The following is a 26,104-nucleotide window of genomic DNA, read 5'->3' on the forward strand; positions in this document are numbered from 1 at the left end:
ACTAAGGTGGCAATTGCCTGATGAGTGCAACAAGGGCAGACTCCCAGGTGATGCCAGTGGTCTGCAGAGGGAGAGGGGAGGAGGGGAGGCTTCTCTTAAGTCTAGGGGTAGTGGCTGATGCATGCATGCTGTGTAAAATGTGACTGCTCTAAGTGTAAATGGAATAATTTGTTTTCGTTCTGTCTATCTTCTCTCTCTTCTGGACTTGGCCGGGCCATGTACAAATCCCAATCATTCAACAGTACTGGAGAGTAGATAGTATTTACCTCAATAATGGTAGTTTCTTTTCGATTCTTTTTAACTCTCAATTCAGATGACGGTTCGAAGCCGACGCCTACCATGGAAACCCAGCCTATTTTCGATGGAGAAGGTAAGATCATCCCTTAAAAAAAAAAAAAAAAAAGAGAACCACTCCAATAATTACAAAAAAACCCCTTTTTTTCCTAGGATATATGACTCGAATGCTTTCTTTATCCTGCAAAGCAGAAAAGCCAGTGAATCTCATAAGTTATCCAAATTTCACAGTGCCCTTGGGACCTCAGGCATTTTTCCTAATCCTTTTACATCCTCCCCTCTTCCCTGGAATCCAACAATAACACCAGTTGACCAGATTCCTGGGGTAACCTTGGAGGAAAAGGTGTCATGACAAAAAAAAAAATGTGCATTGAGTCAGAGACGGCAACTTCCTTTAGACTGACCTTACCCCCTCGCTCTCTCCACCCTCATGATACCAACGCTGGGAGTTTCATAACCTCTGCAACACGTTGCAGCTTCACAAAAGGGAGGGTAGTGCTAAACCACAGCTTGTGAATCTTGACTTGGAAGAAAATTGCTGGGAGGTTTCTTTATTTAGCAATTACTTTCATTGACGCACATACTATTTAAGTAAATTAAGTCAGTGTCCTGGGCCCACTTAGTTCACAGCCCACCAAGGCAGTCTCCTTCTGAAATGGGCTAATCTTGCGATTGTGTTATTTTAGAGAGGGAATATCAGACTTTAGTGCGTTGGAATCCTTGAAACAAGGATAAAATGGTTGTCATCACAGAGGGTTCAAGCCTTTTACACATACAAACATAAATAGCAGTGGGGATAGTGGTCTTTGGGTAGTGAATGGGCCTATTAGCAGCTGCTTAGATCTTGCTTATTGCTTAGAAATAGTGCATGTTTTCTGCAGGTTTAAACCCACCACCGTAATAGTCAGGCTGTAGGCTGAAGTCCCAGTGACCCACCTGAAACTGGACCTTAAGGCAGTGAGAGAAAGCCTATGCATTTTCATACTGAACTGCTGTACTTCACACTTTTTTTTTTTAAAGAACTGGATCAAAGACAGAAATGGAGGCTACTGAGCCGGAGTAGGTGGTGCGCCAATACCTCCTACTTTCTTGTAAAAACAGGTGATGGAGTTGGGGGGGGTGTGTTGCTAAAATAAGTTAATTTAATGGCAAGATGCTGTAGTGCTGTCACTTCCATTCAGTGATCGTAGGTTTGTAAGAATCTTCTTGTGAACTTTAAGAAACAAAGCAAGGCCCTCAGAGCGAAAAAGAAAAAAAAAGTCTCAAATAAACAGAGGAGACTGAAACCATGCTGACTATCTCTTGTTTATATCAAAAGAAAGTTCCTCCTGGCAGCAAGCTGATGTTGTATTAAATTGCTGTTTGTAATCACAGCATGCTTCTGGCCTTTAAGTTTTCCCCTGAGAAGGTGCCCGTAGATATTCAAAGGAAAGAATGCACTAGTAAAATGCAGCAGTGATCTGCTCTGGTTAATACAGCCTGCTCAGAAGCTCCTTCAAGGAAAGGCTCAGCACTTTGATCATTCAAATAGAACTGGGCAAAGTTTTTGAGAAATGTTGTAGTGAACAGACTTTTTCTGGTCCTTCTGCTGACAGGTGGAGTCTGAAAAAAGTCTTCTATGAAAAACATTTTCAATCAAGAACCTTTGCTTTGATTTGTGGGTGAAATGAAGTCTGATAAATGGGCTTAGACTGTATGATGAAAGATTGCCTTTCACAAATCTTGATATATATATTATGCAAGACCTTATCTCCTAGAAGTCTAGAGAAAATGACTCATGCAATGGGTTCCTGTTGTATTAACAGTGTCCCTTATGACTTGGGAGAAGAGAGTATGACAGGCAGGTTAATCAAGCTATGCATCGATGAATAACCTCTGCTAAGTTTGTCACTCTGTATTTTTGTCAGCCCTGGTAGTAAAATAGAACTAGATTCCAGTAGTAGTTGTAGTGACAAGCATAAGAAAATGCATTCTGGGTCCTACCAAAAGTTCCTATATAGGCTACGTGTGAGTGTGCTGCCTCCAACAGTGGCTTAAAGTGGGTACCTCAGGAAGAAAGCAAGAAGCATTTAGCCTTGAGAAGACTTATAGGTGACCCAGCAGCAGCCTTCCGATACCTACAAGGAGGTTTGTCAAGAAGATGGAGCCAGGCACTTCATAGTAATGCATTATGAGAGACAACAGTCATAAATTGAAAGAAAATGTTTGGACTGGATATACGGAAAAACTAAGTCACCATGAGTACAATGAGGCAGTGGAACAGATTGCCCAGAGGTGATAATCTGTCCTTCCTTTCTGAGCCAGTTGGATAAAACCTGGTCTCTTCTTCTAGCTGACCCTGTCTGGAGCAGAAATTTGGACTGGACATCTGAGGATGTCATCCAGAACAATCCCTTGATTCTGAGGAAACCTGTCATGATACTTCACTAGAGTACTCTGCCATTGTCATGGATAGGTCCTAAGGAACAGCTTGTACTTGGTGGCTGATGCTAATGTCAGGTGATAGAAAAGGGCAAAACAGTTATCCATTCACCTTTCAGGTCTGGACTCTTCAGAGATGTTCAAAGGAGTTAAAGTCCAAATCCCATTCAGTTTCAGTGGGGTTGAGATCTTCTGGGCTCCTGAAAACCTGTGTATTCAAAGTCAGGCAACCAGGGTGGAGTTGATAGCAACATGAATGAACAATAATAATGTGGAATTTTTTTCATGCTTTGTTTTTGGGTGCCTATCTTCAATCCAGTAGGGGCTGACTTTTTTTAAAAGGCATTAAATACACTCAGCTCCTCCTGAAATGTGTGATACCTCTTGGACCTTAGCATCTCTAAGATGAAGGTTCACCTTTCTCATGTTTTCACCTACATTAGAGGATAATGAAAATTCAAATTTCAGGCATAATAAGTTCCACTCCCTACCATCTTCCCTGAGGGCATAACAGAGCAGTGCCAGAGATAACGTAGATCAGATAACTGAAACTCTCCTGTCCAAGGTTTGAATCATAAAGCAGCCAGCTCTTTAAAAATTATTTAACTTCATTACAATGTAAATCTCAGTGATGTTTATAGTGAATCTCCTCTTGGGACAAGATTCTCCTCTGCAGAACTTGCAGAAGAGTAGTTTATTAATGGTCGTTGCTATAGTTATAAATTTTAAAAAGTTTTATTTCATTTTGCACTTCTAGGCTCTGTGCATCCACCCTCTATTTAGTTTCATTGTGCAAGCTGCATTCATTTCCTAAAGAATAACTTCTTTAAAGATCTTCTCTTTTTGGTAAACGTCACCTCTTAACTCAGTGGGAATCTACTCTTTCCACAGATCTATTGTTTCAAGCAGTCTGTTGCTTACCTGTATTCCACAAAATGTCCAGGTTAACTGAATGGAAAATACATTTTAATGGGAGAGCCCAAGGGATTAATTTCCTTTTCTTTTTTTTCTCCTTTCTTCCCACATTTTCTTTTTCTGTACCTTTCAACCTCACTTAAAGATATGTACTATTGTGTCTCTAAAGGCCCTGACCCATTCTTTGGCATCTCTTGGTTTTGACTGTCCCTCCTTTTTCAGCCACAGACATACCCATTTCATACAATGCAGAGCCAGAGCTAGATTTCATCACAGATTTAGGTGTTTGGATCCAGCATTTTGGTTTATGGGCTCCTACTTTTGTTCTTCTCCCCTTCCTACCTCTCACCTAGAGTTTAATTTGAGGTAGTTCTCCCCCCAAAAAGGCCCAAAGTATATAGGTATATGTACTTGTTAGGAGCACATCATGACTGAGCGCTGGTAAAATAGTGTAGTGAAACCTGCAGGTAAGGCAAGCTTTGTTAAATAAACTTTTACTAGTGCTGGAATATCAGTATTCAACCTATGTTTCCATCTGAAAAAAAATGCCTGAATATGATTACAGTAATGCCTACAATCAATGTAGCTGAAAACATTTGGGAAGTTAAATTCCCTTTCATTTTTTTATTTTTTTATTTATTTTTCAATTTTCTCTTGTAGTCAGCCAGCTTCTCCCTTGCTGAGCAGATCCGTGTAAATGCCAACAAGGGAGCAGGAAAGCTCCTATAAAAACTTCGTAGAGGAACATAAGACAAACTCCAGGATTTAGTATTTAAAGCATGCTCTTGTGGAAACCAAAAATTTTTCAGAAAACATCAGTTCTGGAAATGTCACTTTAGGAGCTCTGGCATGTGGTACCAAGTACTGCTTTGCTCAATTCTAATCAAATGCTGATGCTGTGTCATTTCTGTGACTTAGGGCAGGTTCTGCTGTGTTTTGAAATTGATTTGAACAACTAAGAGGAAGTGCTCTAGCACTTTTTCCCCCTAATTTATATTTGGATGTCTGGTTGTAGTGCATCAGATGTGCTTTTCTACCAGAACTTGTTTCTCTAACATCTTTTACTGAAATATCTTCATTTCACAGATTCACAGATTTGACAGAGTTGGAAGGGACCTCTAGAGATCATCTAGTCCAACTTCCCTGCTAAGCAGGATTGCTGCCTATTTATTTCAGATTTTGTTGTTGCTTGTTTTTTGGGAACTGACTGTGGTCATCTTTTCTTGGGCTGTTAAAGCAATATTTAAGGCCTTTTAAAATCTGGATTTCGCGCATACTGTAGTGGAAACCAACATATACTATAGGACACAACATAAACTTTGAGATCTCTAAGTCTTAAGGAGAAAGGCTTTAGACTTGAGAGTCTGGGAAGTGGGGGTAGAAGGAGAAAAAAAAAAAAGGTTTTGCCAGCAGAGAAGTACTTTTTGGAATGGAAAAATAGTGAGATACTATTTGTAAATCTTCCATAAGGTTGGATCATAAGTGGTGGAAGACCTCACCAGGGGATGAGCCCATCCCTACAAATATGATGGATCAGTTAAGGCAGGATTGTAGCAAACATCTTGTCCTCATGAATAACAACAATGTGTATTCACTAGTTGCTGTAGCTTCTCTAAGGCGGTTATTTTTCTCTCTTTCAGAAATCACAGCACCCACCCTTTGGATTAAGCACTTGGTCATCAAAGATTCCAAACTGAACAGCTCCAGCATAAGGAATTCAGGTAATGTTCCCTCTGGAAAAAAATACATGTTTCTTTTTAACTAGGCTGCAGTCCCTCACAGTCTGTTTTTGTTTCATTCTTTCTTCATTGTAGTTACCCCGCTGCTTTTCATTGTTGCAGGACCTGAAGTGCAGGCTATAAAATAATTTCTGGTAGCATCCTTTTTTGTGTCCCGAAGGCCGCAGTCGATGTATGATGAGGGATGTTTCCGTTTCCTCAAACCATAATTGGCGAATCTCTAATTTCTTCATCTGTTAATTCATCCCAGCCAGCTGCCTTTCATGGATGTACAAACTGATGTGTTTAGTTCTGAGATCTGGGCTGTGGTTTTGGTGCAAGCAGTTGAGGAAATACAGAGGGGCTTCTTTTGTAGCAATTTCAAGATTCTTCTCTGCAGATAGAAAAGATGTTTTGATAGAGAAGCGAGTGGATTATTTCACTATTTTGCAACTGAAACTAGTTTACTTATGCCTGGGCCTAAATAAATGTTGAGATTATTTTTGTAGGTAATAAAGTGGATGAGGGAAGACCTAAGCAAAAAAAAAAAAAAAACAGCAAAGAAAAGGTCCTGAACAAGAGAGGGGAAAAGGGGGAGAAGGAAGATGTGAAGTTAGGATGTAAAACTTGAGATTTCGTGGGGGTGAAACTGTGTGGGGTCACTGAAATCCCGAAAAACTGGAAGAATCTGAAGAGGAAAGTTAGGATTCTTGGTAGGAATGATTTCTATCTGATGTATTTTAACTGAAGTGGGAGAAAGGACGAAGGTAAAGGGAGTATCAAAAGAATATTGCCTTAAGAAGCCATGGGTTTGCTTTAAGGTTTAAATAGGAGTTGCTACTATTGCATATATTGCCTAGAGCAGCTGTTCTGGGAAGAACTCCAGTCCCCTGAGCAAATAAATTGTGATAGCCTGAAGTATCTCATCACTGGGTATTTCTGGATTAGTCAGAGAGCATTTGTGGCACTCAGCAGTTCCTTTAACCTTCCTCTACCACTTCCCAACTGCAGTGTGAAATCAATGCTAGGTTAGGTGAGATTCTCTTCCTGCAGAGTGGAGGAGAGCTCTTAGCAGGAGGACATCCATTGTTGCCCAGGTCTCAGTTTTAGCAGCAGTCTCCTGTACCCTGCCTTCTGACTGGTTTTGCAGCAGGGTGGTCTGTGTAGGAGCTGCCAGTGGGAAGCTTCAGATGATGCAGGAGTATCAGCATCCTTCTTTAAGGATGTCTTTTGTGGGACTGCAAATGTAGGTTGTGTTTTGTGAGCTGCTGGGACAACCAGAAGGTTGCAGTGCAATTGAAGGTGACAGTTTAATATTAAAATCTTATGTAATGTGTCTTACATATCTTCGAGACCAACTTTCCTCCTAATTCAGCAAACCTGATAGCTGCAATGGAAACAAGAGTTCTTTGATCTGTATTCTAGGAGGCTACAAAGGGACGTGGGAGTGGGGAGGGTCTTTTACTTGAGAGCCTGTCTCTCACCCTTGTTTGGCCCAGCAGAGCCAAAGTATCATGGCTTTCATGTTGTAAAGGCAGTGGGTTTGTTTGAGTGTTTCCTCAGGGAGCTGCCTGGTGTAAACTGGATTGTTGTTCATGGAAGAGTTCCTTTTGTGAGTTTATTTGTCCACTTTTTTCCAATTGGTTCTGATGTCATTTCTGTTATTCAAACAAGATTATTGTGGGTGCATGGTACAAATTGAAAATGATCTTCTGGAAAATTCCAGAGTTCCATAAGCAGTGGTTTCTACAGCAAGCTAAAAGGAGGTGTGTGGTTCATCTGACTCAGCCGTACTGAGTGCCCTGACAAACACTCAATTGCTGTAGGATCTCATTAAGATTCTGGTTGCCAATTTTTAGCCCCAGATTTCCACGTTAGGCCATATATATAGCTGTCTCAGTTTCCTATACCAAATTATTGATATCAAGAAATGCTGCCACATCAAAATAGGGTTATGGTTTAGTTGATAGTAGATGTGGGCTACTTTTAGCCTGTTTCTTTCCACCAGTGGAGCCTGGTCCCCTTATTTGCTACCTTTCATTCCTTTCCTATACATTTCTTGTCATATATGTTAAAAGGCAACACAGGGTAAGTGGAATTGGACAACAAAGAGCTGGGGAGGATAATTACCACTAAGAATCAGGTTCTTCAAATGTCTTCAAGTCATTGGCTTGTCTTGGGTAAAGATGATGAAACAGCTGTCACGAGATGGGCATGCTAAATTAGGGGATGTTTTTAATTGCTTTTGTTCCTTGTCAGGTTGAAATATTAATGCTCAGCACATTCCTGATTTTTCATTTATCTTTAAAGGGTCAAGGTAAGTTTTATTTGTGCAAGATTGGATTTTTCATTTTGGTATATTGTTTCTCTGAGCTTGCGCTTACTGTCTTGAAGCAGATACAGCCTGGTATCCCCTTGCAGCAATTTAACACGATCACTGAAATTAGCAGTGAGGAAAGACCTAGTAGGTCGTCTAACCTACTGCCTTAGGGCTAGCGAGTGTCTCTCTACAGCATGAAGAGCAGCATTTTCTAGTGTAGCATAAATGCTTTAGGCAAGAAAGATTTCACTTCTTCCCATAGGAAGCCGCTCTGCTATCTGAACTCAATCTCAGAATTTTTTATTTTGGTTATGTCCAGCCTTACTCTTCTTTTGTTTCTGTTCTTTCATTAGTCTTGAGTTCTTGAAAGCCTGCCCTGTTCCTTGGAGTTTGTATACTGAAACACTTAACCCTGATCTCTCTCCTCCCTGCGGTAGTTGTAAAGCCCTGTCCTTTGCAGTGAAGAGAAATCCGATCGATAGTACTGTCAGATACCATGTGCTGCTCTCTAATCAGCAGCGATGTCAGAAATCTTGGAACGCTAGCACCATCACCATACCAACCATGAGGAGAATTTAAGAATTGCTATACAGAGAAAAACAGCGTCTATAATTTGCCATCACTGTCTCTGGTCAATGTTAGGCTTCAGAGTGAACCAGCCACCAAGCAGCTGAGTACCCCAGAATACCTGTGTTGCATACGCAGCCGGTATCTTGTAAGAGGTGCATTTGTCATCTTGAGTGTTCCACCTTCCGTTTAGCGTTGACAAACAGAAGAGGTTCTCCTGAAACAGTCCTTTCTTTTGGAGCATTTATATTTTGCTTGACATCCGTAAATACTAATCAAGCTAGGGATCAGGAAAAGCAGAATGACTTTAGCCTGGTGATAGAGCACTTGACTGAGAATCTGTATGTCTCCAGGCATTTTGCCATTGGATTTTTTCTATGCTAAGTAAAGCAGCATTGCTAGGAGGGATTGCTAGTGCTCTTACCCCTGCCTGCCTTAAATAATGAAATGATGCCTAGATCTGTTTCTCAGTAGGGTGAGATGCGGGTTCAAATCTTCTCAGCCAGGGGCAGGAACCAAAATATGAACATGCTCTAACATCTGGGCTGTTGGGTAGCAGAAAAGTTACTGATTTTCTGCTTTTACAAACCAAGTCTTCTGCCTTTATGAAGCCTAAAAGCCCAAAAGTCAGTTTTCCTTTTCAGGACAAGTGAAAGATCTAGATCAACACAGTATTTTGTTTGCTGTGGCAAGATGACAAAAACATTTTTGCCATTTTTTGTTCTGAACTGATTTTCACCTTCCCCAAACATGCCCACCCACATGGATACCCCAAACTAAGCGTGTTATTTAGCACTGCCCTCTGTGATATGTTGTTTATTTTTAACACTGCCAGAGCAGGAGGCGATACAGACGGGACCTTTGCAATGGCCATTCTCTAATCGGCACGGCTGCAAACAGTCTTTTCATTCTGCTTACAGTGTTGCAGCCTCCTACTTTCCTGCTTCCTCCCCACAACCTATTGCAGCCTGGCACAGTCCAAATGATTATTCTTTTACAGGTTTTAATCTAGGGAAACACATGTATCTCACTTCTAAGAAAATATATCTAATAGCTGTCTGTTTGGGAGCACCCTGCACGTATCCACTGGGGAATACATAGTTGTTCCTCATTTCCAGAGTTGGGTTATCTCCAAATCCCAATTTGTGCTACTTAGTGATTTGGTTTTAGTTAGCAAGAGATTCCAGCCTGTACCCAGCTTACCCTGACAACCTTTAAGAAAACCACAGAGTGATGTAATGAGCTCATGCATGGAAAAATAAACAGCTCTAGAGAAACCAGCAGTAGCAGCCTCGAGTAAATATTCTGCAGTCACTGGAGTTTTGAACATGACGTTATTTGAAAGGAAGAATGAGTAATATATTAAGGTTAGCAGCTGAAGACAGGTTTGTGTGTGCCTAGTTAAAAAAAGGTAAAAAAAAAAAAAAAAAAGAGAAAAACCCACGGCTGTTTATTTCAGAATCTTGCTTGTGGAATGGGGGCCTATTCTGTTCAGCTCTGGCACCCAAGCATTGTGCAGACATCTCACATGACAGCTTTCCAGTGATAGAGCCTTCTGCTGTCAGGAGCTCTTAGTGGACAGAGTATAACTAAATGAGCTTTGAAAACAAGAATGGTGGTATTCATGTTTCCTTTTGCTAATTGAATTCACTTGGAGCCCAAACTTTTAGGGCTTCTGGAAGGGAGAAATGGCTTGAAAGCTGCATGTTTGTATATACACTTTTAAAGAAGCAGAAGCACACCCTGCCATCCACCCCAAAGGGAGCCTGTGTATTCTTGGGTGCAGTTTCTTTTTGTGAGGGTTTGTTTTGTTTTGAATTAATTTTAATTTAGGTTCTGGCTTGATATCAAATGAAGCAATCTTAGAAGAAGCTCCTGTTGAGTATGACTGGTTACTAATTCCATTATACTTTCACAGCAGATCTCTATGCTCTTCTCTGAGTTCTGCCTCCTTGCAAGCCAAAATGTGAATGTTTCTCCCTTATTTTCTATCCCTTCTTTCCCTTGGGCTCCATCTGTGGTTCAACCACCTCTTCCTGTCTTGACTGTTACTTGGGAGGCCTCTGTCTCTTCTTCCCTCCTGGAAGTTCTGAGGTGTGATATATTTTTATATATATATTTAATGCCCAAGCGTGATTCTCCCACAGTCTGGGTGTGACAGGTGTGGTGAAGAAGGGAGTGTGCAGGGGAGAGCAGAAGCAGGGAGAATGGAAGAGTCTAGGACCAGGACCCTTCCCAGACAGCCAGCAAACAAAGTCATAAATAACATGCCACTGGGGACTAGTTAATCTGCTCTATGAAAAGGTGCAAAGTATACAAGTGGGAAAAATAACATTGTATAATAATCGGCATGCAACCATAGGTGTTAAACCATATGCAGCTAGGCAAATAAATGAAGCTCCCCCTGAGTGCTGTGTGATAAATCATTCCCAAAGAATTCAGTCACTCCCCCCTCCTTATCCCCCAAAGAAAGAAAACAAATTACTCTAGACATGGAGTCATAACTGCTACTCTGCAGCTGCCAGTTAAGGCAAGTGGACAGGGTGCAGTAGGAGAGGGGCAAAGATATAAGAAGCTGGGGTAAAAGGGGAAAAAAAACCCACAACCCTGCATTTAAAGCCACAGAGGATTTGGAGGGGAAAGGAAATAAGCTGCAGCAGCAGCAGACATTAGCTGGACAGACAGGGACAGAGAGTGGAGAGGTCAACTTTATGGAGTTTGTTTTGCTTTTAGCAGAAGCTGGTTCATATTGGAGAGGCTGCATTGATTTGCTGGAGTAATTCAATTCCTTAAAGTGCTCTTTGCTGTATGTAATAGCAGCCTTCAGCACAGGTTTGTGGATCTGCACTTCAGACATCCATTTGAATGTATGTTGATGCCTGCAGATAGACTGCGCTCATTGACTCTCCTTCCTGCCTCTTGAAATATTCCTGTCAATGTCACCAGAAAGATTATAACATTTCTTAAGGTGAGGGGCCACAAATAAGGAAGAGCTGTTTCAAAGCAGTGGCTTGACCTGCACTTCTGATTCCCACTGGGAAAAGTTCAGATCTAGGCTTCTCTTGAAATGAAAAGCCTTGGTGGGGCTTGCAAGTGATTTGCAAAGAGACAACTGAAGAAAAGAAGGATACAGTGATCCATAGATAGACCAGTGTATCCCTAAGAGTGTCTGCTGCCCCCAGCATTGTCCAAGGAGGCAATGGATATCACCTAGTAGAGCACAGGCTGTGAGGGAGCAGAGCTGTGTTATAGAACTGTTGGAGTGAGTGGATAATAAGAAGGGAAATGTGTGAGGCCCTGCTGTGAAATATCAGTAGGGCTTGTGGAGCAGCAGCATGGGACACTTCTTAGAATCATTTAGGTTAGAAAAAAACCTTAAGGTCATCAAGCCTAACCGTTAACCTAAAACTGCCAAGTCCACCATTAAACCATGTCCCCAAACACCGTGTCTACATGTCTTTTAAAAACCTCCAGGGATAGTGACTCAACCACTTCCCTGGGCAGCCTGTTCCAATGCTTGACATCCCCTTCAGTGAAGAAATTTTTCCTAATATCCAATCTAAACCTCCCCTGGTGCAACTAGAGCCATTTCCTCTCATCCTGTTACTTCTTACTTCAGAAATGAGACCGATGCCCACCTCACTACAACCTCCTTGTATGTTGACTGTGTTCTATTTACTTTCAAATTGATGTCAACAGACTTATGAGCAGTGTTGTAAGAGTCCTGTGTATATTTTGGTGGTGTGGAGCATGATTAAATGCTACCATCCTCATGTTCCCTTTTCCTTTTGCACTTTGACAGACCACTAAAACAAGAAAGTGGTCAGTGGGAGCCATTGAGTACATTCCGTGGTACAGTTCGGTGGTGGCTTAACTGTATGCTTTTCAGGGTATTGAAATGGCATCTAAGTAGCTGGAAGGACCTCTTAGTAGAAGGTCCCCAGGGTTGTCTCTGAAGATTCAGAAAAGAAGGTTGGGCAAAGAACCCACCTTCAGACCTGGGCAAAGAGACAGGAGTATGTTTAAAAAGCAAGGCAGCATTCAGTCTCCTAGAACATGTGAAGGATTAAGATGTGTTAAACTGGCTACCTTCTCACTGGGCGAATGGGATGGTATTTCTCTGGTTTCTGTTGCCTGTGTAAGGCTGTAATTTGGAGAAATCCTACTGGGACGAACACTGAACTCAGCTGTAGTGTCACTCCGTAGTCCTTCCCTTGCCTTTCAACCCAAAATGTGGAAGAGGGCTACCTCCATCTCAGGACACCGATGAAGTGGGAGCAATTTCTCTGTCCGTGGCTGATGTCTGAATCCCATATGTTATGTCATTGAACTTCCAAAGCCTGAACACTTTGCCAGAGACAGCTGGCTCAAGCTAAATGTCCAAGAGTGAGCGCTAACACTCCTGTCAGAGGCAATTCCCTCTGCCTCCTCGTAAAGTGCTAAATACTACAGGAAAAAGCTGATCTGTCATTACATGAAAAGACTCATCACACTATAAACCTGTCTCTCTTTCCCGCTTTTACACACCAGCAGTAGCATAAAAAAAAAGACTGTTACTGTAGTTAGGAAGACCAGTCTGAAATACTCTTTACCTGCCCGTGTCAGTTTTCATAAGCTTTCTATTTGGTGTCCTATAATTATACACTTACAGTACTGTAAAAATAGTGTGCTCGTATACTCCAGCCAGCAGAGGTGGGCAAGTTCTCCAACAATTGCTGTGCTGGTTGTTCCAGCACTATTAAAAACAGGTGTGGAAGTGAAAATAGTTTCCCAGTAATGTTAAGGCTCCAGTGGAAACACCTATGGCTTCTTACTTTATTGAATAGCATTCCTCAGTGTGGAAAGAGTGCAGTGAGAAAGGAGTATAGGGAAAATGAATGTGTTCAGACAGGTGGCTTATCTCAAAGCTAGGTATGCCACAAGCTAACAGTGTTTAGGAACTATGTGAAATGGAAAAGAGGAGTTAGGGAAGAAAAAATGCAGACTCTGGGTAGCTTCTTCTCAAAACCAACAGGGCAGTGTCTAAGGTTGAAAGCTTTTCTACTGCTAAGGAACTGTCCTGATGTAAAGAACTGATGAAGGCTGCATTTTGGTGCCAAGCTTTCTCTACTCAGACTGTGGAAACTGTTGTCATCGTGAAGGTACTGCACAGCTACAGTTGTCATACAGAATATGGAAGCCAGGTGCATTAGGAAGACCAAACCCCAAATTCTGGAAACTTAAACCAAGTCAAATATTTTCAAGGTTTTAGGCTGTGTTTGCAAAGAGGTTGCCTCAGTCATCTAGGATCTGCAGGAGCTTCTCAGTCTGTGTGAGGAGACTGGAAAAGATCTGAAAATATCACTTGGGTTTTTTTCCTCCCCTTTTTAACTTGGGGTCTTACCCAATTAACAGCAGCTCTGATGTGTGTAACCTGTTCCTAACGCAGTGACAGGGATCCCACTGACTCTTCCAGTGAGTGAACAGTGAACCACCAGGGCTTTTTTTATTTCAAACCTTAGTCTCCTTTCTCCAAGTAAGCTGACTGCTACTTGAACTACCCATGGGGAAGAAAAAAAAATGATCTATGACCATCTTTTTTTATATAACAGCTTTTATGTCTCAGAAGACTGAATGTCATCCCTAGACTAAACAAATGGAATTCTTTCAGCCTTTTCTCATAGATCAAGTTTCCTAGAACTCTGCCTGTTCCCTTTGCTCTCTCCTGCACTCTTGCCAAATGGTCCACCTCTCCCTCAAAGTGCAGTGCCCAGAGCTGGACACAGACCTGATTTAAAGGCTCACCAGTCCCTGGTGCCTGTTTCTTATGTGAGGCCTCTGTCCCTACTTCCCACAGCTAGATTTACCTGTTTTGATTTTTTTGTTGTTGTTTGCAGTGTCATGAAGTTGCAGACTTTTTTGTGGTCTACTGAAGCTCCTGACCATTTTTTTCCAAATCTTGCTGTCTCGCCAGTAGTTTCCTCTCCATGTACGGGATTTATTCTTTGCTGGTTGTTATGGTTTGTACTTATACGTTGCGATCACACTGATTTTAAACCATTTATCAAGATGACTTCGAATTCTTTCCTGAATTCCAGTCTGTAAATTGGATTCTGTGTTCCATTAGCCAAATCAGTCATTTAATTTGATGCAACACAAGTCTCATGATCACTTTCAGTACTAAAGAAAGTTTCTCAGAGAAAACACAGGGAACTCTGTTTCACAGAGAACTTCTGAGACCTCTCCTTTTGGAGCATGTTTTTCTTAACCTGCCATGTTGGGCAACTATCTCATAGTAATTGTATGTAGTTTAAATTTTCCTCATTTGCTTATAAGAATGGTACAACTGATAATATACTCTAATGAACTAGAATTTAGTCAGAGTTCTAATGCATGATGTATGAACATGCAAATACTGGCAATTTTTTGCCAGAATGCTGCACTGTAGACATAAAAAAATATTATTCTCTTTCTGCCATCCTTCAGCTCGTGTGGCTAGCTTTAGGAAGGCTAGGACCGTGTGACAGGCTGCTTTCAGAGAGATGGTGGTAGAAGGAGCCCAAGCCCTGCCTGAGAGACAGTTGAGTTAGAATTGCAGGGACAGGTAGGTTTCAGGATGCACAGGTGTGGAGCTTTATTCCCCTGTGATTTGGAAACCATGTGGAGTGGACTCCTTTCCTGTCTGGGCAGCACCCAATGCCCACAGGTTCTGCAAAGTGAGCACAAGTTGTACATCAAAAAGTCCCTCAGCAAGTTCAGTCTAATTCCCGAGACAGTGCTTCCTTCAGCCGTTCCTCCTTATTTCAAGCTAAAGGGTAGATATTGAATGGGCTTCTCATCACATAACACTGGCCAGAGTGCAGAGCAGCTTTATCGCTTTGAGCAGAAGGAAAATGGCAGTGGAAGGATATGTTCCTGGATAGCTGAAGTTTAATGAGCCACCTGGAACAATGCATCTTTAAAAATTGTAAGCCACCTGTTAAACCTTTGCATTGTACTTGTTCAGCACTGGAACATGTAGTAATCTCTGTTTCCTCTGTAGCCTATGCCTTGAGAAATGAAACTGAGTGAGTACCAAGGTAAAGCAAGGACTGGTCAACTGGTACAGTGTTGGGAGCACCTGCAAGGTTTGTTTTTCTCTTTACCTTTTCTCTTAGCCAGAGTACCCTGGAAGGACCACGGTCCCAGACAGAACAGGGTGGAGCGGGTAGCAGCGCTGATGACTAACGGAGGTGCGGAGAGATTTATGCTATCCCCATGAGCCATATTTGCTCAGCTGTTATTGTGCTCCTGGTAAACACAGAAGGGGTTGTTTCTCCGTCTCCACCCACAGCCCTGCTCGGGGGACAGGCAGCTACTGCCTATTCACCGTGTTGCTTTGTGAGTCCTGCCAGCCCTCGTGCATGTGTGTACCCGAGGCTTTTCAAATTCTCTTTCCCCTCTGAGGCAGAAGGGATGCAGATTTGAGCTGCTGATGAAACCTGTGCCCAACTTTCTCTGTGGAATGAGGCTGTGCTTTCTGCCCACAGCTTTTGTAAGTGCTGTAAGGGATGAGGCACCTGCTCTCCCAGAGCAGACATGGGTCCTATTCTCATTAGAGCTCCCTTTATGCAACAGAAAAGTACCTTTAAGCTGCTCTATAGGCTATGATAAAATAACCGGTTCAAGGCTCATCTTCTGTGCCACAGACAGGCTAAATAAAAATGAGAAATCAAGCCTGTTTGAATTAAGCTTTCCTGGGAGACAGGCAAATGCTCTCTCTCACTGAGAGAAAAACTGAGGCACAAAGACACTTAGTCCTCACTTTTGGGTTGGCACAGGATGTCAATAGGAACTTGGCACTAGATATCCATACTGCTGCCTTTTGTTCTGTGCTGCACTACTTCCTCACTGAGGGCAAAGCTGGGAGCTGAACAAAAAAAAATTGGGAGAGGCATGTGTTTGATTTTTTTTGAAATGGTATTTTGAAGTCAGATTCCTGTTGCAGCACTAACAATGGGGATTGGTCAAGAATCTGTCAGTAAAAGATCTTTTCCTCCTCTTCTGATGAATGCTTGTTCATTAAAACGGAAGCTTTTTGTGGGAACTCCATGGGAAAAGTTTCCCCTGTCCAGACAGAATTTCTGGTCAAAAGAAATGAGAGAGGGGAAGAGAAGGAAATCTGCCCTGCCTGGCATGGCCTGTGTCTCTGGGGTTAGGCTGTTCGCATAGGTTCATTGGAGCTGGGCAGAAGCACAGAGGGAGGTTAGACCCTCTCTTTTGCCTGCTTTGGAAGAAGGACTCCTGTCTCTCAAGGGTGTAGGGATTTCTCCAAGGTGGTTGGTTTTGATGTCGCAGTCTCCCTCTTCTTTTAATAAGAAAAAAATTGGGTGCAGAAGAGCAATATTCAAAAAGCAGGCCACTGTGGTTGGGTGGCAGATCTTCCTTATGTCGTACCCTGATGACCCACAGCATCTTTGCAGCCCCACTGATTGATGCTTGGTCCTTTGGCTCTGATAGCAGTGGGAGTTGGTATGTGTCAGGAGGGCAGCTGGGGGAGGCTGCCTCATCCCCAGAGCAGCGCGTTGGCTGCATCCAGCCCTGCAAGCAGAGCATGAGAACTGTTAAGCACAAGCCTTTGGTTAGATGATGCTAGACACCCTCTCTTCTCAACTTCGTAAGGTAAACAAACACCCCATCTCTTTAATAACCGTCTAGTTTATTAGACAGTCAGATGAATCCCTTACCTCATCCATCATTTTTGTTTTTGTTGTGCAGGCAATAGATGTATGTTTGAATGTGTGTACTTAAGGGACCAGGAATGAGAGACCTTTTTATGAATCTGACCATGTATTTCTCAGAAGGCCATTACTAGGGGAAAATTGTTGCATAAATAATGTACAACTTCAGATGTCCAAGCCCTCTTTTCCTGCAATAGCTCATGGCTTCGGAGACACTACTTTTAAAAATGTTTTAAGGAGTGTTAGAAGCAGTCAAGAGTAAGAAAGAACAGTTAGCATTTTAGAGCTGAGCAGTTAAAGTAAAATAGGTATTTCTGCCAGTGGTTCTCTCCTTCGTGTGTGTGTGAAACCTATCGGGGATTTTTTTTTTTTTTGCTGTCCTTGGATTTGTTGAAGTCTAGATTTGCTGTCTCCTGAAGGTTTCGCTCCCCAGCAACATCAAGTTGGCAAGTGTTACTCAGCTTCTTTGCTGATGGTTGTCTTAAGTCAAAGCAGAGATGGCAGAAAACAGGGGAATGTGACAGTGCCTTTAAAATAAAAAAGAGTGTAATATTATTGTTGGTCCTGTTTTAGAGCTGAGCAGTTAAAGTAAAATGGGTTTTTCTGCCAGTGGTTCTCTCCTTTGTGTGTGCGTGAAACCTATCGGGGTTTTTTTTTTGCTGTCCTTGGATTTGTTGTAGTCTAGATTTGCTGTCTCCTGAAGGTTTCGCTCCCCAGCAACATCAAGTTGGCAAGTGTTACTCAGCTTCTTTGCTGATGGTTGTCTTAAGTCAAAGCAGAGATGGCAGAAAACAGGGGAATGTGACAGTGCCTTTAAAATAAAAAAGAGTGTAATATTATTGTTGGTCCTAGGAAGGCTGTTTGTGTCCCACTGACTTTCTGTCTTAAATGTCCTTCTCTCTCTAAATGTTTAATATAGGGAAAGAAAGAAAACCTTTTTTTCTTTATCTTTCTGTGCCTGTAACCCCCTTTAACTCAAACAGGGAATAGACTTATAAGTACCCTGCACGTATAATAAATATATGCTTCTTTCTAAGATGACAGCTTAATTTCATAGCTGGCACTAAACCTTCTAGCTTGGCCATAGACTTTCAGCGTCCTCCATAAACCTGGCCTTGGCAACAACAGCAAAGTTTCCAGTAAGCAGTCTGACTGGAACAGGCTGACTTCAGTGTCCTGGAGCTGGGATAGCATTTGATGGTCCCTTCGCTACCCACGAGACCGTCTCTCAGGGTGCCAGCGTAGGCAGTTCATGCCAAGTCCCATACTAGGGAAGCTGATGGTATGGATTTCCCAGCTGATTTTTCTGGCTGTTGAAACGCACCCCAACTATTAATATTCATGTTTATTTTTTAAGGGAATTAAGTGCTATTAGAGTGGTAGCCTGGAGGAAAGAGCCTCTCTGGGGGCTAGTACTAGTTAATGCTTTCTTAGTAGGCAGATGTCACTGAAGGAACTTTCCAGAAGGCTGCTGTCAGGGCCTCCATGTAGCGTCAACGTGTTTGCTGTTCTGATCCCCTCTAGGTCAGGGAAGGTATGGTGGATCTGCAAAGGGTTCAGAGAAAGAACTGGGTCAGCTGGGACTTTTCAGCATGTAAGAGATGAAGTAGAAATCTGTATAGCAGTGAGAGGTAGGGAGGGGGACTGTAAACTGTTCACTGCTTTATCCTCCAGAAGAACTAGCAAACAAAACTAGTTGGAGTCAGGTTTAGATCAAACGGAAAGATGTGCTGTGTTCCATAAGCAATGCAGCAAGCCACAGAACTAGCTGCAGGATGTCATAGTCAGTAAAAGTTTATAAGGGGAGACATGACATAAGGGGTAGTGGGTTCAAGTTGCACCAGGGTACGTTTAGACTGGACATTAGGAAACAATTCTTCACAGAGAGAGAGTGGTCGGGCATTGGAATAGGCTGCCCAGGGAGGGGGTTGAGTCCCCATCCCTGGCTGTGTTTAAGAACCGTTTAGATGTGGTGTTGGGGGATATGGTGTAGGGGAGTACTTTAGAGTAGGGTGGATGGCTGGACTCGATGATCCTGAGGGTCTCTTCCAGCCTAGATAATTCTGTGATTCTGTGACAAATTGATGGAAAGGGAAAAAACATTGTTACTCACTAAATACAAACTCCCTGTCTCTGCAAATTTCTGATCCACAACTGGTTGAGACATGCAATACACGCAGGAAGGAAGTACATCCTTGTGCTGTACCTCTCTTCTACTCTAAGCTTCTGGTTTTGACCGTGGCTGTAGGTGAAACAGACAAGTTGGGCCTTTGGTTTATCCCAGTATGTCTCGTTTATGTTCTTCAGGATGTAATGGGACAGATGAGACCTTCGTAGTGGCTACTTGTAGGTGCGTGCTAGAAATGAGAAAAATCTGATCTCCCTGCAGTTCCTGCTGTACTGCTGTCAGTGCCAGGCCATTGAATGCTGGTGACGATGGCACATTTTGAATCATTACATCTATTTGACGTCGACTGAAAAAAATCCTGTAAGATTTGCTTCGCTCAGCCCTTAAACACCATTCAAACAGGAGTGACGACCAATTAGTTCTGTATTCTGTTAGTAAATACTGTGAATATTCAGTTCCCACAGATTTCTGTTAATTTGTGCAGAGACTTTTTTTGCCATTTTTTGTGCGTAAGTATGTACATTTATTCTGTGTAATTTGCATACCTAATTGCAAATGTATGTAAAATAAGATACTAATTCATTAAAAGACATTTATTCTTTGTTTTTTCCTTGATTTCAAGAAAAGCGGCATATTTTATTTTTCTGAAACACACACCCCCCCTTTATTTTTTTCAGAGATGTTTTTAGTGCTAGTTTTGCAAGACTCAAAGGAGTTGAGAGATCTTGGTTTGACTTTGTGCACTCAGGAAGCTTTGGGGATTTTGATAGAAAAATTTCTGGAATGTAGTTCTCTTCAGCAGAAGTTTTTTTTTTCCTTTTGCTTATTATATAAAATGATGATAGGGAGTTCTGCCCCTGTTTTTGCTTCCCCAAGCTGCATTGAATGATTCTCCTCACCTGAGGGCCAAGGTGTGAATTGCTGTCGGCAGACCATGGGCAAGCAGGGGCCCCTCATGATGTAAGTGGTTTGTTAAGGAGCCTGCAGACCTCTCACTCAATGACTCCTCTGTCCACATACAGCTTGGGAACAGTCACGGGGCCTTTTTTTCAGATGTGAAATCTGTCAGCAAAGTGAAGTCAGCTTAAATATCAGCTGAGGCTTGAGCTCCCTTTCAGTTTTTGTTGACTTTATCCCCTCCTGCTCCTTCCCGATCAAGTTTCTCTCTGCTTGAGTCAGACTTGCCGACACTTAAAAGTTTTTATTCTGTGTTTCAGTTGTGTGGATTTGTGTGTGGCAAAGTTCAGGTGCCCTTCAAGTTCCCAGCCTCAACAATGGTCTGAAACACTGAGGAGAGAGAGACCATTCTGGGTCTTTGAGACTCCTTAGCTGCTACAGTTTGATTAGAAACCAGTAGAAGTGGTTCTGGTACCCATCAGCCATACTCAAGTGATGCTGTGCAGACCCCCCGGAGTTTTTTTTCTGTTGTACCTGCTGCTACTAAGCTGAGGAATTCTAGTTGTGAATCAGAATCCCTTCTGCTCCCCAAATACAGAACAAAAATTGCTCTCTGTGCCAGAATTTATCATCAGAATATAAGACATAACCCATGGGGTACAGACGGGCAGGTGAAATACAAGGGAGCAGTGAGCACATGTTAGGTGTGTGCTGAGCCTGTCGCAGGGGCAGGATGCTGAGGTCGTGCCGTGTGTGCTGGCTGACCATGCAAACATCTGCAGGTTTGGGATGAACCTGTGGTGTCATTGCCTGTCAGTGTAAAAGCATTTTATGTATTGAAAGCTTGAGGGGATTCTTGGCTGTGGCAAGGAATTTCAGATGTTGTGGCTTATTTATAAAAAGAAAAGAACAAACACAGTAACTGCAAGGGAGAGGAAAACTAGGGAAGGGGAGAATAACAGTTCCTGCTTCTGGTTTTTGTCACTGTCCTAAGGATAAAAGTTAGGAGTTACATTGTTGTCTTCTTTTACCCTAGACTTAAACATGTTTTAAATCCTGTGATCAGCTGCCTTGACTGCTTTCTGTCCTACGTGTATGCTTTTTTTTTTCTTTCTGTGATACCTTCAGTGGTTTCCAAAGTTGAAATAATCTTCCTGCTTCTGAAAGGGCCAGAATGTTTGAAGACTTGTCATTGAGAACTTCTGGTTTTTCTCTCTGTGATACCTTCAGAGGTTTCCAAAGTTGAAATAATCTTCCTGCTTCTGAAAGGGCCAGAATGTTTGAAGACTTGTAATTGAGAACTTCTGGCTGTTGAGCCAATTAGGTCTTAATGTCCCGTGGGTACTCTGTGCATCTCTTCCCCCTTTAATGGCTGGTCTGTATAGGAGGCAGCAGCCTGGCACTTCTCCGTGCACCCGTCACTCCTCTGCAGGTGGTGGTTGAAGAGGCAGCGTTAGGGCTGAAGGTGCCAGGCTGGCTGCAGAAGCCACTTTGGGGCTTCCCTCTGTTCTTTGGTACATGCCATCTGTGTATTCTGCTCTCTGGTTAACGATCTTTGGAAATAACCTTCTCTGTGTAATAAGCTAATAAGGGACAGGGTCCTACCTACCCCTTGGTAGGAAGCAGTGTTGGATGTCCTTTGTTTTCCAGGTGAGGACAATGGTGGAATGTGCTGGAAAGGTGATGGCAGCGTGGGTAGAATGGGGTATCCCATTCTGTTCCCTGCCGAGGTGCGTGCAGGTGCTCTCTGCACTGGATAAGGTGGTGTTAAAGCATAAACTTCTGCGTCTCTTGGGATCATGCTGGAGAGATGCTATTGAAAGGGAAGAATGCATTGCAGTCTGGAGAAACAGATGGTGGGGCAGGGTGGGGTGTTTGCCGCCTCCATTTAACTGGAAAATACAAGTCACAATTTAAGATTTCTCAGTACATGAAAACATCAACTGGGAAGTGGCTGCAGTAGTAATGAATTATTGTTATCTCATAGCTCTGTTCCAAAACCCAGGTGAATGGGAACAGGTTTTTTTTCTGTTCCTGGCTTGCTGGGCACTTGGCAGTCAATGTCTATAAATCCATAATCTTCTTGTGTCACAGCTAAATGTAGGAGGAAGCTCTCAACCCAGAAGTCCCTGAGTCCTTAGGGATGTAGACATAGTGGTGTTTGCTGAGAGGGAAAACAGGCCCAAAGGTCTCCTAATGTGAACGATACCCATATCCAGCTGATCTGAGAAAGGTGATGTTGGTTTGACTTTTTTTCTCCACCCCTCCCAACCTCTCTTATGTCTTCCAGAGAAAGTTCACTCCTGTGACCAGGAAAGGCAGAGCGCCCTGGAGGAGGCCAGGCAGAACCCCCGTGAGGGTATCGTCATCCCCGAGTGTGCTCCCGGAGGGCTCTACAAACCAGTGCAATGTCACCAGTCGACTGGGTACTGCTGGTGTGTCCTGGTGGACACGGGACGCCCCCTGCCTGGGACTTCCACTCGGTAAGAGCTATAGGCCTGGTGAGATGCCTGTCTGGAGAAGATGAGATATAAAAAAATACTGTTGCTGTATCAGATAGGTTCCTAATTCTAGAGCAGTCAGCTCTATACCACCTTCCTTAGAGCTAGCAAATGCTCTATGTGTTGTTCCCTATAGAATGCTACTGTGCAGCTCCTTCTCTGTAGGAGTTGGTGCGTTGTTATTGCTGCCCTTACTTTCTTTTGTGTTGAGTATTCATGCAAAGTAGCCTTTTTTTCTCTGGCTTGCAGCTTTTGGGTGGTAGCAGTAACCAGGGCTTTGCTCAAGAGTACAGATCAGGGCATGAACAGTGAAAAGACATGGGGCTTTGTTGCATTATCCTCTGCTTTACATTTCCATGCTGCAGCCACTTGGATCCTGACCAATACAGGTTTAGAAAACTGCTTGGTTTTGCATTAATGGATTTTAAGCCAGTGACAGGTTTTTCTTTAAGTTACTCTGTATCTTAAAACTATCTAGGGATTTTTTTCTAATTTGGGGTTTGGAAACAAGTCATGGGTACAACAAGCTAGTAGGAGCTGGGACTTAAACTCTGCTAGATACAGTGATACTGCAGAGCATGGACAGCTTTGGAAAAAAGCTCAGCCTGTGCCCACAAGGGTTGGAAGAGGTCTTTGTGCTGTTTGTGGGTTTGGGTTGGTAGCTGGTGCTGGACTTAAGTGTATGCTCTTCCTTCTCTCTCTACTTCTGCTGCTGACTGTCCATAAGCAAGCAGCTCCTTGGGGATAATATTTCTTCTGCAGGTTTTTGGTTTCCCCTGCAGTAAGCAGATAAGACACAACCCTTCTGCACCATCTGATGACACTAAAGCTATGTCATATAGTTTAGCATCTGCTGTTCTCCTTTTTCAGCTATGAGACCCCAGTGTGTGAAAGCGATGCCAGATCGAAGAGCACAGAGATTGATGATCCATTCAAGGACAGAGAACTTCCAGGTCAGAGAGGAACAAGAACCCGTCTCTGCCTTCTTCCTTTTCTCACCTTGGGACTCTTAAGAGGCCAAGAATATCGTTGAGGAGATGGGGGATTTCCCTCACCGTGCATGTTTTACTATGGGTTTTATTCAGTGTTATTTTGGATCACCTCCAGTTGCAGCAGTGAACTGGAAAAGGCTGGGAATGTCCTGGGGACCGGTTTATTGCCTGTCTGCCCTTTGAAAATATGTCTGGGACCAGAATTTTCAGGAAAGAAACCTGGATTCTTGGATGTCCCCTGGGGAAAGAATGGACTCAGCATTGAAAGTGCTTCATTGAAAGCCTGGCCAGGACAGGATCCTTTCCATTTAGCAGGACTTTTCAGCAGCTTGGTGCCCCCTTAGCAACGAAAGAGGACACAGCTGGCAATTGTCAGTGGACCAGCTGGCTCCCTGGCACTGCACAGACCAGGCAGGGCAGCATTCCTGGTGCACTAAGGTCCCTTAACTAGTGCTGGCTTCTCACTTAGCTGGTCTTTATACCTCATTTTATGCCTGGGACCCACTTTATCTCCCATTGCTGCTTGTTTTATATTCTGCTTTTCCCCTTTAACAGAGTGACAAGCTGTAATTTACTGTCTGCCTACCTTGTTTGTGCACTCTTAAAAATGCTATCCTATCTGCCTGTGCTCTGGTTTTTCCTTCATAATGCCTTTCTAAGGAGCAGACTGAGGGGCTCATCACTCATTGCTCTCCTGGGTGAGGGCTGACCCCTTGAAAACAGAAGCTACAGTGGGTCCCTCCCATGAGAGAGAGGTAGAGACCAAGAACTCTGCAGAAAGAGCTGATAGCTCTGGATCGACCGTTTTCCCCTGGCGTTTTCTAGGGCTAACATGAAGTGAGTTGTCCCTGAGCAGGTTAGCAAAGGAAATGAGATTTGTTCCAGATTTGCCTTCTGTGTCTCCTAATTCTCCTCCTGCTGGCTCCTAACCTTGGGCCCCATAGCTTTTTGCTTAGCAGATCTGCCCTCAGCAGGGTTCTTTTCTATGCAGCTCCTCATTTTCACAAGTGATGTAGATGCTTCCTATCTGTCTCCCTGTCACATTCAAATGAAATTGGCCAATTGGTTCAAGTATTACTTTAGAGGGTAGGAGGAGGGAAACCAGCTAAATGATTGCATTAAGGCTCATTTCCTTAGGAAATCATGCTAAAATAGAATAATCTTACTTCTGTTCTTCCCCATTCCCTTCTCTTGCTTTACTGCCTCTCCCTGCATTTTCACCCTGCCTCTCCAGAACTCCTGTGCTCTTAGGCTTTTTCTTTCTGGTTTCTCAGGAAGACAGAATGGTTTTGTTTCCCTTCTCCCTCCCCATCTGCACTGCAGTTGAACAAGGGGACACAGAAGAGGACACATGATGCTCTGTAGCTTAGTGGACTGGTCCCAGCATCAGACTCCAGGAGAGCTCCCCTCTCAGCTCAGGCCACTTTTCTGTGCCTGAGTAAACTGTTCAGCTCTGTGCTTGGCTGCATTGGTTGCCGTGATGGCTCCTGTCACTGAAAATACCCCTGTCTATGGACAGACTAGGAGATGGAGGATCTCATCCTGGTTTGTCTGCCTGAGAGATGCTGTGTTGCATGATCTTTTGATGCAGACCCGAGGTTGGTTTGATTAGCTGCTCTTGGGTGCAAGAATTCACTGCAGAGCCAGATCTGCAGGGAGTGAGAGAGGATGTTTCTTTTTACACCACCCCCCACACCCTTTAGTTCTTAGCAGATCTGAATTTTAAGAAAAACTGCTGCTTTAATTTGAGTCTGATTGTTCCATTTGCACTCAGTTATGTAAGGGAGACCCCATACCTTATTCCTCTTCTAGAGGTTCTCCCATTCTTAAGACTCCCAGCGCTGCAGGCAGTGTGCTCTTGGCCCATGTGAAGAGGCCCTGCAGAGGACAAGGTGGGGGAGACAGAAGTCCAGATCCTTGCACACCTACACATACCCTCTTCACTAACTCTGTCATGGCTGTGTCAGAAGAAAGAAAGAAGGAAGGAAAGTGTTGCTTGCACATAGCAAATGGCAAGCTGCTAATTCCTGCAGACTGTGAGATGCTGAGGCCCCAGGGAGATGACTTCTAGCAAACGGGTTTTCAACCTTCTCATTACTGCAACAAAAAGCTCCTTTAAGAGAGTGGTCTACTCTGGCTGCCATAGCAGCTTACCCATTACAATGCTGACATTTTCTGGACCATGTGCCAAACGAGTGCTGAGGGGTGTGCGTGTGTGTAATGCACATAATATGGAGACAGGCAAGGGACTGTTGGTTAGCTATTGCAGGGAACAGAGCCTGTAATACTGCAAAGGAGGGAGTTTTGTCAGATCAATTTGCAAGCTGCTTTCAGCTGTCAAGGGATTACAGTAAGTTTCTGGTGCTCTGTTTGGGGTACGCGTGCTTCTCTGCTTGTCTGAGAAAAGCAGAAAGCGTTGACACTGGTATATGTTGCTGGGACAGGCTGTTTTCTCACATCAGCTGCCTTAATCAGCTTACTGACTCATAGTGCATGGTGGCTTGGAGAAGGAGAGAGGTGAGGGATGTGGTGATGGCTTTTCTGTCACATACAGAGAAGACAACAGGATGGGAAGTGATGTGTTTTGGACAATAGTTTTGGAGGTGGTGGGTTGAAGTTAAGTATCCGTTCCTTGATAGGCTAGAGCAATTG

At 43.3% G+C, this 26,104-nt stretch overlaps 1 protein-coding gene across 2 annotated transcripts in view; it reads left to right on the forward strand.

The window, feature by feature from the left end:
• SMOC1 (SPARC related modular calcium binding 1) overlaps positions 1 to 26,104 on the forward strand; it is a 90,874-nt gene that overhangs the window by 43,358 nt on the left and 21,412 nt on the right. For both annotated transcript variants that reach the window (XM_014941839.1, XM_014941840.1), the window contains exons 5-8: positions 281 to 370; positions 5,271 to 5,351; positions 22,250 to 22,442; positions 23,331 to 23,413. In XM_014941839.1, coding sequence (XP_014797325.1) covers positions 281 to 370; positions 5,271 to 5,351; positions 22,250 to 22,442; positions 23,331 to 23,413 — 447 coding nt within the window. The remainder of the gene's footprint in view (positions 1 to 280; positions 371 to 5,270; positions 5,352 to 22,249; positions 22,443 to 23,330; positions 23,414 to 26,104) is intronic.

The sequence above is a fragment of the Calidris pugnax genome, unplaced genomic scaffold (assembly GCF_001431845.1).
Source record: "Calidris pugnax isolate Ruff unplaced genomic scaffold, ASM143184v1 scaffold56, whole genome shotgun sequence".
NCBI classification, from domain to species: Eukaryota; Metazoa; Chordata; class Aves; order Charadriiformes; family Scolopacidae; genus Calidris; species Calidris pugnax.